The sequence below is a fragment of the Amphiura filiformis genome, chromosome 1, assembly GCF_039555335.1.
Source record: "Amphiura filiformis chromosome 1, Afil_fr2py, whole genome shotgun sequence".
NCBI lineage: Eukaryota > Metazoa > Echinodermata > Ophiuroidea > Amphilepidida > Amphiuridae > Amphiura > Amphiura filiformis.
This window is the reverse complement of record NC_092628.1, coordinates 19,824,168-19,837,979: the sequence shown is the minus strand read 5'-3', so window position 1 is coordinate 19,837,979 and position 13,812 is coordinate 19,824,168. Positions and strand designations below refer to the sequence as shown.

Here is a 13,812-nt window from a genome sequence, read left to right as displayed (position 1 = left end):
TTTCAATGCATACCCTGGAGAATTTATTCAGCATTCATCTGCAAGATACATTATACCATACATGCATATTTATATTATATTGTATAACTTGTATTCAAGAATTTCGACAATTTTAACACTGGTCGATTTTGTTAAACTGAAGTGCATCCTTTGTGTCGGAACACAAATTTCTTGACATACATAGAACCCAGTTGTTCTGTAGTGTCTTCTCATATTATGTTTTGGGTTTGGTCACTGACAGCTTGTTGCAAGTCAAGGCACTTGTGTTCCACTGCAACTTGTTTTCATTCAATTATACAATGATCTTAAGGTATTACATGTACCTAAAAGCTCATTTTTGAACTTTTGTGATACTGATATGTTTCTTACCCTGTTATGCTATGTCTATGTATACATACTTGGCTAAAAATGACCGGCGGTTGACCGCTGGTTCCAATTGTTTAGAACAATAGAAAACGGACGGAACCGGCGGTCAACCACTAGCCAAGTTTCGATTTCATCCCTAGCAGCCAGTGGACATACCCGTAAGCATTCATGATGAGGATTATGATTCATAACTTGGAGAATGATACCCTGTATATTACACATTGCTTGAATAAATAGACTGCATTTCTTTGTATGCGTGCAACAAAGCAAAGAAAGGGGGAAATAAGGGAAAACTGTGCAGAAACTTGACAAAAACTTTCTGATCATTCATAATCTTGACATATTAGTATTAGGTTCTCAACATCGTATAAATTTAATCTTCAATTTTCAATCAACCACTTTTGTTTAAATGCCAGATTACCGAGTTATTACACTATGCAGTCGGGAATGGACATGACAGCAGATCACCATTGATATTGGTTTGGTAAAGTTCCCGAAAAAACAAGAACTGTGTCCTTAAGATGAGGATGTGATTGATTGATGGATGTCAAGATCATGATTGACGACATTACTTTAGTCCATAACTAGGGGTTAATCATGAATGCAAGCATAGCACCAATCATTTAACCCTAGACTCAATCTGCCATTCCATGTAAAAGTACAGCATAATTTTGACATACAATCCAACCTCCCTAATAATCCAAACCCCTTTTATACAGGGTCTCCTTGTTATCCAGCTAAATGATCTTCATAGGAAAATGTGTTTTTCAAAATTTCAATAACTTTTGTTCTGAAGCATTGGAAGAATATCTCTGCTGTGTACTACTGTGTTATCGTTATACTCGATTACAATTTTTTCACTTATTACGAGTCACAAATTTTAACACTTTGGTCCTTCGATGCAGAATTACGCACTTATTAATCCTTATTTTTAACTTATCCAACGGATGCTTGGTTCCATAATGGCTGGAAAAAAAGAGGTTGGACTGTATATGACAAAGTGTTCTTTTCAATGAGTAAAACCAATATGGATCAGTACCCACTTCCCAAAGTGAAAACGCAGAATCTGGGGCAAAATAAATATGCTAAAGCCAAGTTCAGTGTTTCATGAATATGAAAATAATGCTTCATGATGGTTTAAGTTGTAAACCCTTTTTGTATTTCTTTGCATGAACACTGTAAATATGTAGATTATGCAATTTTCCTCGGTTTGTTAAAAATGTAGATGCTGTGTTCTTACTTGGGAGGGCACTGCAGGCAGCGTACAAGTGCATTTTATGTGTAATATGAAGTAAATTTCAATGGAGTAACGACTCTCGTACTTTGTTCACCACGTAGTAGAGAAATTGTGTTTGTACGCATGTATCAATGGGTACAACATTGAAAGTGCAAACTTACCAATGCATAAAACATACCCCTACACATGTAATCGGTCTATATCAGTCTTGTCCATTACATGGTGAGCAAAGTAAGCAGTATTGAGTAACTGTGCAGAAAAACTGAATAAACATTAATCTAAAGGTAGGGCAGGAAAGGTGCAGAAATAACTGGAGAAAATCGGTGATAAACACAAACTATGGCAGGGGTAATTTCCCAAAACTGGAGACCTTGTACTATGACATGAATTTTGTAGTAACCCAAAATTTTTTTAATTCTAAAGGGAAGCCTATCTCAAGCATAAAAGCAATAAGCTTGGATACATGCTTAACAGCAGTTTTAGTACACTATTTCTTAGGCACCAAGGCACCAGAGGTAATTTATCTTGGTGCCTGAATTAACTGCAGTGCTGAGTGTTGTAGTGTGATTTATCGATACAGATAACATTTTTCAGCTTCACATGAACCTACATACAATACAAGGGAAATTTTGGAGATATTTTTGCTCAAATTTTTACCCCTGCACAAGAATGCATTTACACCTTGATAAGCACGGCTTCGCCAGCTGCAGTTTTGAAGCTAGACAGCGACTCCCTGGTGCCTTTACGCTTGCCGTCTTTCTTCATCTTTCCGCTGCGCTCCATCCCAGATGTACTCAATACAATCTTGCCTTCCATTGGAACCTTACTACCAGCCTCGGAAGCCAAGTCGTAGAAATTGTGAGTAGCATCAGCGCCGACGTTGATAACGACAAGGTATTTTGGCCATTCTCCGAATTCACGGATGTAGGCAAACACGTTCGCATCATCAATCACCTTGATGAATTTGCCGGCGACTATAGATGGTTCCTTGTGAAGCTCAGCGAGTTCTTTAAGGATGTTGAGGTTGGAGAAGTCTTTCATGCTTTGAGCCTGTAAAATGAAATGAGACAAATTGGTTATTAACCCATTCAAAATGTGACACTTTTCCAACTTGTTTTTGGGTGCAACAAAAGTGGTAATTTTTTTAAGATCAATTAATATTTCAAACTTTCATGAAAAAACATCTTTACTTCAAGTTTTCTTTACAGACTTTAGGCTTGTATACAGTTGAATGTTTGTCTGTTGCAATTTCAGTTCTTGACTGTGCAGTGGGAGTAACATTCGTATCTCTAACAAAGTGGTTTTGGATTGATAAACAAAGGGACAATCTTCTACAATGTATTTATGATCATTCATCTGTATTGATGGAAAATGAAATGCCATCTGGAATCCTACGATTATAGGTTTGGATCAATTTTAAGCTGCAATCATATTACAATCTATGCTATTGTTTCACCAAAAGTTTGGAAGTGATGGAGGTGTATGTATAGAATCGTATCATGCACTAACGTAATCCCGCATAGCGAACAAGCGCGGTTTGCTATCAAGCTTGCTGTAAAAGCCCTGATATCACTACCAAACACAAGCTGAAACTTAAGTTTAAATGTACTCATCTACCACTTCAGGTTCACTTTCAAGTTTTTACTTGACTGACAAATGTTGAAGGGTTTAGTACCTGAACATTATTTTCTGCTGCATCAGCTGGGAGTGGCATGTAAATTGTGGCATTCTCCCATGTGAAATTACCATTGGTAGCATTGGTCCATGGCATTGGAGTACGGAAAGGATCGCGGGATTCCTCACCGGCAGCCTGTAAGAATAAATAAAACGAGACAAAAATTAATACCGTTACAGTATCATCAATCCACGCCAAAGTGCAGTTGGTAAAGTTATCCGTTGGACATGTAGCATTATTACTGTCTATTCTTTTGGAATTTACAAAAGAACATTCAATAGCTCTTCTGCAGCCTTCAAGGAGAGCTGATTAGAGCATTTACAATAAAATGTAAGGTCAACTAATGAGAGCTAAAAATCACTCTCCATATCAGATTTAAGGAGAGTACTCATAGTAGTAGAGAGTAGTTACTCGCTCTCCTCAAAAGGCAGTCCCTTCATCTGCTTAGCACTTTTCACAACAGCCTTAAGTAAATTTTAAACAAAAAGTCAATCATATCAACAATTTGCATATTAAAGTACAAGTTTCTCATCAGCTTGGGTAGGGACTCTGATGACAAATTGAACCCTTGGAATCTATACTGCTGATGCAATGCTGCAGATTGAACCTAAAGTCGCAAATATTGAAATAAATCATTTGTCATCTACAAACAGTGTCCGAAATAAGGAAAATATGGAGGTTGTCCCGAGGACAACTAAAGCATGAATTCTGCTTGTCCTCAAAACATTTTGGTTGTCCCCAAAATATATAGGTCATGTTTTTGTGTGCAAGGAATCCAAATAGTGGTTGTCCAGAGGATAAGTACATAGCTCAATATGGTTGTCCCCAGTGATTTTTGGACAAGAGGACAAGAGGATAAGTGCTTATTTCGAACACTGTCTACAAATATGTCAAATAACTTTTTACATAAACTTGAGACCAAATTGTCTCTGTCCACAATAGCCTCATTCCAATTTGGCATAGTTCAATAACCTCAATTAAACAGTCATAGTGTAAAATTTAACCTCGAGTTGCAGGGTACAAGTTTTTGTACCCAAATTTTCAGAGGTCATTCATTGAATGTACAGACCCGGGTGTACAGATATATTGGGATTAAAGAACCGTGCATTGATAGATGAGCATGTTCTGGATCCTAGTGTTATGTGCAAGTGATGTTACTTACTGGATGCACCTCTGGTACTCTGTCTTGGGCATCAGTTACAGGCACATCCTTCATTCCAATCTCCTCACCGTAATACACAAATGGAGTACCTGGTAGAGTCAGCATCATGAAGTTGAGGGCGTCAACATACTCGGATCCGACGCGAGTTGCAATACGGCTGCGGTCGTGACATCCCGTCTGTGCGGGAAAAAAATAAGAAAACTTGTTTATAATAACATCTCTTGTTTGATGAGCATGCATGCATGCATTTACGTTTTAGAATTGATCAATATAACATCTAATCGGAGCCTTCGGAGGTCATTTATTCAAGAACTGTTGCGACCAAATAGAATATGTTAGTTATAAAATAACATTTTTCACCAGGTTTGCCGTCGCAAATAATAAAGGACTAAAAGGAGAAAAGCAGAAAAAGTGATCCCGCCTGGGAATCGAACCCAGGACCTCAGGTTTACAAGACCTGTGCCTTAACCACAGGAGCTTTGTGATTAGGCTGGTTGCAAGTTATTTTCAATTGTTTTTCATATTATGGAAGTGGCCATTAGGTCAACAAATATCAACAACAACTGGTCAAACACTTCTTCACAATTTAGCTTGGATCTCAACCCTGATGGGGTCATGGGGTGTGGAATAGAGACACTTTCTTACAAAATATCTATTGTTATGTAGACTCCTATTCTGGTGCATGCTTACTGGACTAGCTATAATATACCCAGTTTGACGATGGTTAGATACCGGCAGGCTAAAAAAAAATCTAATTAAATCTTGTAGAAGACCTGAAGTCCCTACAGTTGTACTACCTATTCTAAGTACCCATCCCTATGTCATTAGTTCTGCCATTCAAACCCCATCACATGATACATATGAAAAAACATTTCATTTCCTCCTAAAATCAATTGGTTGTCTTCATCACGTAGCACTGAACTGCAACCTACCATCCATGTGTTCCAGCGTTTCTGATTGTTGTTATTCATCTTAGCCTTCATCCAGTTATCTACACTTGTGGCAACAGATGTTCCTGATAGCTCATCAAATGTATCCAGGAATCCTGTGTTGAGTGGGTAGTCTGCGATGTATGTGCCGTTGGTGCCATACAGTTTGGCGACCTCGTTGATTGGACCCTCTGACTGTGCAATCATCAACCTGTACAAAACAAGGGGCAATTGGGATTGAATTATCTTGAATTGGGTTACTGTAAATAAAATGCACTGAACATTGACTTGTACTACATGTAATAATACTGTTTTTGATGCCCATACTAGTAGGTAGGTCAGTTACTGGGACTGATTGTTTCGGACTTGTTTTAAAATGGTATTTGCAACATCTTATATTTTCCATTAAAAATCTGTAAATTTTACAAGGGTAAAAGCATTTTATATGTATATGTTGCCTAAGGACTGGTCAGAGTTCTAATATAATCTACAAAAGAATAATGGATGGAAAAATGGTTTGGATCATACTCTATTCTGCCAAAGAAAAATATCAAGATTGTCTTTTTCTTTCTCTGTTCCCATAAACATATCATTCAAGTGATTTGGCCTGGTAGAGGCATCTTGCATATCCAGCCAGCTAGAGATAGAATAACATGTCTGCTGAACTCGGTTTGACTCTAGCTCATCATGTGAAATGTCACAAGACACACTCCCTGTTGGGAGCATGCCACATGTACGTCACTATTCATTCTGAGATTCTATCACCTTACTACTGCTTGTGAATATACATTTGGGAGAACTAGACTAGACACTTTGGAATTGTTACTAATTACAGAATGTGTGTACAAAAATTTAGACAAGACATTGCCAGTCAATATCTTTACAATCACAGGCATGAGAATGATCATCCATGAAAAAACCTGAAGTGTTTGAAAAAAACTTGCCTGAAAAAATGTGTGAAATTGGGCTAAAAAGTTCATATACGGGCTGAAATTAAAGTGCAGAATTAAAGTGCAGAAATTTGGATAATGAAAAAGCCTGAATTCAGGCTTAAACCTGAACATTCTCATCATTGATATTAACCTACCATTGCAACAATACAAGTTTGTGCTTTAGGCCTTAGCCAGACTTGGGTATCATGCCAGAAAGTGTGTGCATGGAACTTAAAGAGACTGCTTCTTCATGAACTTGCACACTTATTATTGGGATATAATTGGACAGGCAAATTCTTGTCAAAATAAGCTTTGTAATGATATAGTGCCTGTCCATATTGCTTGTTTGGAAGGTAGTAAATATCACTAGGTTGAAAAATCCTTTGTTTTCTATTGTTCAATGCACCAAATCTCAGAACTAGTTCTGCCAGCATTACGGTCTCTTTGAGGTGGATGGTCACATTTGTACAATTGGAGAAATTGTATTATCACTCGCCGGGACACTCTGTGAAAGGGGCCTTGTCCCATCACCCATACTGCTGTGATGAGGTGATCTCATAGAAAACACAGATGGATCACACAGAATTATGCCGCACAATTTGAGAATCAACCTTGCATTAGGATTTTGTTTTTATTCAGCAGCAACCTTACCTGTATTTGCCAAGATAGCTCTGGTCATTCAACAATTTCCTCCATTCCTTCAACAGTCCAAACAGTTTCATCTGAGTTTCACTGTTACCTCCAACAAAGTCATACTGTCAATGAAACAATATCATAGCCAGGTGTAAATTAAAGGCCAATAAGTTTACAAATATTACAAACAAAGCAATAATAATAACCTACGAAATATATAATTTTATGACGCTTTTTGCACTATCTGCAATTATTTCCAACACTTGAGATCAAGTTGAAATTTTCATAATTTGACCAGATTGCCTCTTCAAGATACAAAAAACAGGTAAGTTGATGATTAACAGCTCTCAGCAAGGTCTCTTCGCACTTGACATGGTTGTAACCCGAGCAACTTCTTCATGCAATGCTACACAGCTGGTTAAACTAAATGTGGTACAAATAATATTTCGAATCATGACTCGATTCAATTAGCCAAACAGGACCTCTCTTCCATGTTTACTAATACACATGCTACATCAGCCAAAAGGAAGTACCAGGTGTAATGCCTTGTTCTCTGGTCAAGGAGCTTAGCTATCCATCAGTAGATATCAAGGATATAAACAGTATGCTTACCTGAGGTGGCATAGGCTTGCTAGGTACTGGTTCAGGTTCAGCAACAGGGGTGTTTTCTCCAGGTGCTGTAGTTACGACAGTCTCTCCTCCAGGGGCAGTGGTTGCTCCAGTTGTACCTGCCTGCCGACGGCGACGAACACCATTAGCAACAGTCGTGATGGGAGGCTCAAAGAGGTAGTCAACGTGGCTGAACACAAATCCATCAACTTTGTGATCAGCAAGCCAAAAGGTGAGAATGTCCTGTAATATTACCAAGAAATGAACAGGGCTTAGTGAGTAAGACAAGAGTGACTTGAGAATACCTTAGGGATGATGCACAAATCATCCAGTAGTCTCGGTTTATTTTGTTGCTGGTTAGAACTGTTTTGTTTTGTACAACAGTTTAACAAACAGACGAAACAAACACACAATTGTCACTGTCAGATTTATTTGAAAGTAATATTGCATACATACCAGGATTTCTTGACGGAGTGTGTCATTATTGTAGTTGAAATCTGGCTGTTTAGGTCCAAAGTAGGCATAGTAGAACTGCTGTCTACCATCATCCCAGTTCCATGCATCCTCTCCATAAGCATTTTTCTGTCAAAATAAATAATGATGACATCATTACATTACACACAATATTATAACATCAATCATGCAGTTTATCAAGATCCATGGTAAAATGTGGGTAAATCCACCAATCTGGATTTTCTGATACATAGCCACATTTCATTTTGCAAACTCAATTTTCATTCTCCCACTTCCAGTTATTTAATGTGATGCAGGCTATGGATTTGAATCTGATATAAATTGCATTTTACTTTCTTTCCCATCTGAACATTTTCATCCTCTCAGCCATTTCACTCTAACCATTCCTCCTCTTCCTACCAAGCGAAGTATCTTTCTAATGCACAGGGCATAATATAACCGGTATCGCATCACATTTTGCTACACAATCTAGCCAAATTGCTATGCAATCACACAAACATATGGCATTGCTATACACAATTATTGCTATACAAATGAATCTTCATCACAATTTTGCTATGCAAAATTCTGACACTAAATTATGCCCTGCTAATGCATCTCCATATAGACTAAAGTTCATGCTTACCCAGTCATTTGGTGGAGAGCCCACACCACCACCATCAGCCCAGATGTAGAAGTCGGAATACTCGCTGTCCTGACTCTTGCGACTCTCAACAAACCATGGATGCTCATCGCTGGAATGGTTGGGCACAAACTCAAGAATGACTTTAATGTCTGCAACAGAAAAAGGTACAACATAAAATTATGAATGTTTAACTTGATACCGGGTGAGTCAAAAAAACTGCAATAGAGCAAAGAATCGATATTTATGTAAGAACCAAGTCGAACTTTCCCAATATTGAAAAATTCTATAAATGCCACACTCAATGGCCACCTTCTATGAAAATATGAAGTGAATCGCGACTTTTACTGCGATACCCAATTTCGTTATTTGTCCACGAGATACCATGTATTTTGAATGAGAGCACACAGTGCACGGTAAAGGCACCAGATCTGAAACTGACTTTAACTTAAATAAGGTTGATTTTTGCGTTATTTTAATTTCTTTTTCTGTTCAAACAAACTTTCTAACATTACTTTAAGTCCTTCATACCTCACTCAACTCCAACTCCAGTTTTTTTAATCCCAATATGTCCAACTTACTGTGTATTTTGCAATCCACTCCACTTCAATTTGCGCGCATTTCATTTTGACATTTGAAAAACCCGCCTACAAATTTGTATGTTTTTGATAGAGAATAAACATCTTTAGTAAGTAAAAGTAAAATAAAAATAACAACAAATAATGTTTCTTCTTCTTAAACAAGACCAAGGGCAATAACACTTTGGGTGCTCCATTTTATTTCAATGCCAATGAGGTTAAGAAAATGGCAGTTGTTCCAAATCTACCTTACACAGAGTGGGCTGACATTCAAATTTTAGATGTCTCTTGGACAAACATTAAAATTGGGTAGCGCTATAAAATGTGTCATAAAAACAAAATGGTAAATGCTAATTCCTTAATTTTTTCACACAAGGTCACTGATGGATATACCATATATAAAATGTTTTAAAACCTAAAATAAAAAGTTCAACTCGGTTCTTAAATAAAAATTGATTCTCTTCTATATTGCACTTTTTTTGACTCACCCTGTACAATGCATTTAGATGAGATGCTTCATACCACTGGCACTAACCAACTTATCCCCTCTATCTGAAAAAATTGTTGGTGGCAAGTTGCTTGAAAAGGTCAGTCGGGTTCCATCAAATAACATAACTTGACAAACACCACCATGTTATTACCACCATACGTAAAAGTGTCCCTAGAGTGGGTCTCCTTCTAAACATAACTTCATGTATGGACATTTGGGACTCATCTATTTTGATTACCACAATGTGCTCTCTGTTAATCTACTTTGGTTCATTGAACCTCTCCTTAATGATAACCTTAGAACTATGTGATATCATTGAACCATGTATTATGACATGGCAAATGTTGTGAGTCTTGTATTCTGTAATCATATTTAATCATGTCATTATAAAGTTCACCAAATAGAATCAAATTACCCCTAAGGGCTTTAAACTTTTGAGCACATTAAGTCATGTTTTACTTGGAAATATCTATAATAAATTTATTATATTACTGTGTTGGAAAACTTTATGTGATAAAAACTTGGAACGGTAGTGATGCTAATTGTGCAAATTGCATAGCATATCGTAAAAATGTACACTGAGTTACGCTGCATAGTCACCTCACTTTTTATAATCTTAGCGATTCAAGTCCAAAAATGAGCAAAAATAACCCAAAACACATTATCCAGGGTCCAAAAAATAGTGTGTTAAATTTGAGGTTGTTAGCATCTAATATATTTTAATAAAATTCCAAAATAAGAAATTTCATTTTTAACATATTAGTGGGTCATTATTTTTGTGGGCAAAAATTAATCCACAAAATTCACAAAAATAAAGACACTGCGAAAAATATCAGCTTAATACAACTCATTATATTTTTCAGCAAGCTTTTAATGTTACATACATAGCAGGAGAGCAGACCTGAACCAGAGTGCACAGAGTACTGCACACATGATAGCATTTTAACGAGGCTCTAATGCATTGTATTCAGGGAACTTCCTTGGCTCTTCCTGTTGTTTCTATAATGCATTGGCCGGTATCCAATCGAGTCATGCTGATTTACTAATCTGTTTTTCTTATCTTGTCTTTGTCATGAATATTTACGGTGTAGCTACATCGCTGCAGTCACCGGAAATTAGCTGAATACAATATGAATCAACTGGTGTATATTTCAATCTTATAAAATTGTCTGGATAAGTTATTTCCCTCCAGTCTGTGAAAATAGTATGGTATCATAAAAATTAAATTTTTGCATTAAAATCATTCTAAGATATTGGCAAATTCAACCAGTTTGAACAGAATATCACATCACATTCACAATGCAGAAAATAAAAAATCATTTTGAATTTGCATTTAAAATAAGTTTAAAGTTGTTCATGCAGGGAGAGCTTGTATAAATATTGCCAGATGATCATACAAACCTTTGCCAGTAGCAGAAGCCACCAGGTTATCAAAGTCTTCCAGGGATCCCAGACTCATGTCAACATCTTTGAAGTCTGTGATGTCATAGCCGATATCAACAGAGCCTCCATCAGCGCCAGTGGCATTGCGTTCTTTGAAGATAGAGTTGAGATACAGGACCCCGGCACCAATGCTCTCCAGATGATCAAGTCTTTTTTCTGCACCTGGAATAATTGAATTGAAGTTACTCGGGTTAGGCTAATGAAAGTTGATTCCTTGTTTCCCGTTACCCTACTCCGCTCAAAACCAATTGCTGGCCAAATATTTCATTATTTTGAATAAAATGTTGATTTCTAACAAACTTTAACATACCAATAAATAATTGTGGTTTTAAATATATCATAATTCTCTTTCTGTTGATTTTCAGGGATTTTCTTTGCAGCAGGAGCAAGGTATGTGGTTAATAATGAATTAATAATGAATACCTACTCAATTCTCTGTCCCGCACTTTTTGATCTGCTCTTATCTCATCCCGTAAAAAATATTGTAATACTTTTGATAATAGTTGTACAATCACCTTCATGTGGTTGTAAACTACATCTACATGTATACACTACAAACTGTGATTTATCACATGTATGGGTAGTTAATTGGTTTTATGTAACAGATGCAATAATGAAATGGTATAAAATAATGAATAATGAAATGGTCAGTCACAGTGCAACGGGAAACAATGAATTGACTTTCATTGGCCTTAGACATGTAGAACATACCGTACCGGTACCGTATTTCGTCAAATAGTCGCCCCCCTCAAATAAATGCCCCCACCACTTTTTTCAACCAAGATGTTTCAAAAATGCCGATATTTCCATGCTATCTTGTGTAGTAAGCTTACCAAGTTGCGCACATGGTCGATAATAGCGTCAATAATTGGTGAAAATCTGGATCATCAGAAACCCGGAAGTGAGCCAGAAGTCAGTGTTTCTAGTTCATAGTTCGTCATTTTAGCGTGTGTTTTAGTTTACCTAATGATTTTAACGGAATTATCGTTCTAAAATTGACCTTGAATAAACGCCCCCTTGGGAAAATGTAACGCTTCGGGGCGTTTATTTGACAAAATACGGTAGGTTTGATGAATTTTATGATATCAGATTGAAAAGATTTCTGGTCAATGTGACTGTGAGACAGTACAGCCTTGAATAAATAGTGGCGGTATGTTGTTTACATGGACTCTTTTGGGTTTATCCTGTCCTGATTTTATAGGCCTACAGCTGGGGTTTTCAGGTTTGTTTTTTTTTTTTTAAAGAAAAACAAGCCCATAGGCAGTGCTATGCAGGATTTTAAAAAACAAGTGCATTTTTGCTTTGCGGAACTGACAGACACAGATTTTGCGTTTGGTTTGGTATTGTGAGAATTTTTTTTTTAATTACTTTTTGCTAAATCATGTTAAATCACTGGGACACATGTTTGCAAAAAAATTATGGGTCAACCCAAAACAAATAAAACTTTATAAGGACATGACATGATGAGCACTGCAAACTTGTGTTGTAGGTACTAGTATATAATTATTAATGTATTGTTTCCAATAGATTTATAGCTGAACAACAATGGCTTGGTTTCCAATTGGCTGAACAACAACAATCATGAGTTTATTTCATGACAAAGGTTTTAATTGGCCTTGGGCCCATTATGGTTCGTATGGCAGCTTGATCAATAAAAATTTACCGCGCGCGGTTCCACGACATGGCGGGTACACCAGACAAAACCGTGGCCGTGCATGCGTGCATGGATGATGACGAAATCATGATTGAAATGCAAAAATTGTCATGGACCTTTTTGAAACACTAATTAACATAATTTATTACAATGAATTACTTAAATTCAGCAACTGATTCATATATACATATTTTCGGCATATTTTACGTCGAAAGTATATCATATGTATGTCATGTATGTAGAACAATCATAAAACATGTAAAATTAAAATGTGAACGAACCTTTGAGATCACCAACACCGTCGCCATCAGAATCTTGTAGTGATCGTGGATATGCCTGGTAAAAACACTCTTTTCCCACCATTCTACTTCAGGACAACGTGGAACTTTCACCACAATAATGATAGCAGCTACCAGCATAGCTAACCAGCCAATCCAGAAGAGAATCAGCAGAATATTTCGGGCCCAATTCCATGCTGGAGTGTCGGCGACTCGAAGTAATTCTTCTTTGCCCAAACCAGTCCATTCGGCTTGTTCAATTTCGCCATCAGCCCCACCTTTTTCAGGATCGCTCTGTGGAGCCATCTCGTAACCTTTCTCGTTTCTGCTGTCTCCCATGATGAAGACCTTTTTATATCAACCGAAAGGAAATCTGGTGATCCTGCTGAGGAATTAAACTATTGAAATTTGATCGCAGCTGGATTGAAATGTTGAAAATTTGGGCTTGAAAAGTGGCCCCGATTGTCGTCTTGGTATGTCTTTGCCGTAAATTTCTGTGAATTATGACGAATTTTTGCAGCTGTCGTAGTGTTGCCAGATTATTCGTCATTTTTAACGTTGGCGCGGTTTTGGGGCGCCTTCTAGTTTTCGCTTGTTAAAGGGGCTCTTGCGGGATTTTTTAATTGAGCTGTGTAATTATTTTGTTTACTTGTGATAAGATACAATTTTCTTCGTAGTTATAGCCAGATTTGTTTCTTAGTACCGCACAGTGACATCGCCCCGATATCTT

At 37.1% G+C, this 13,812-nt stretch overlaps 1 protein-coding gene across 1 annotated transcript; it reads right to left on the bottom strand.

Moving 5' to 3' along the window:
• On the bottom strand, positions 1 to 13,592 carry LOC140165514 (maltase A2-like). Its single transcript, XM_072188835.1, is given in 11 exon segments — positions 1 to 2,653; positions 3,279 to 3,413; positions 4,441 to 4,617; positions 5,373 to 5,580; positions 6,953 to 7,056; positions 7,547 to 7,786; positions 8,000 to 8,125; positions 8,643 to 8,791; positions 11,109 to 11,312; positions 13,086 to 13,151; positions 13,154 to 13,592. Coding segments are annotated over 11 exon segments (2,052 nt in total). The 5' UTR covers positions 13,422 to 13,592; the 3' UTR covers positions 1 to 2,278.
• Positions 13,593 to 13,812: the final 220 nt, after the last annotated feature.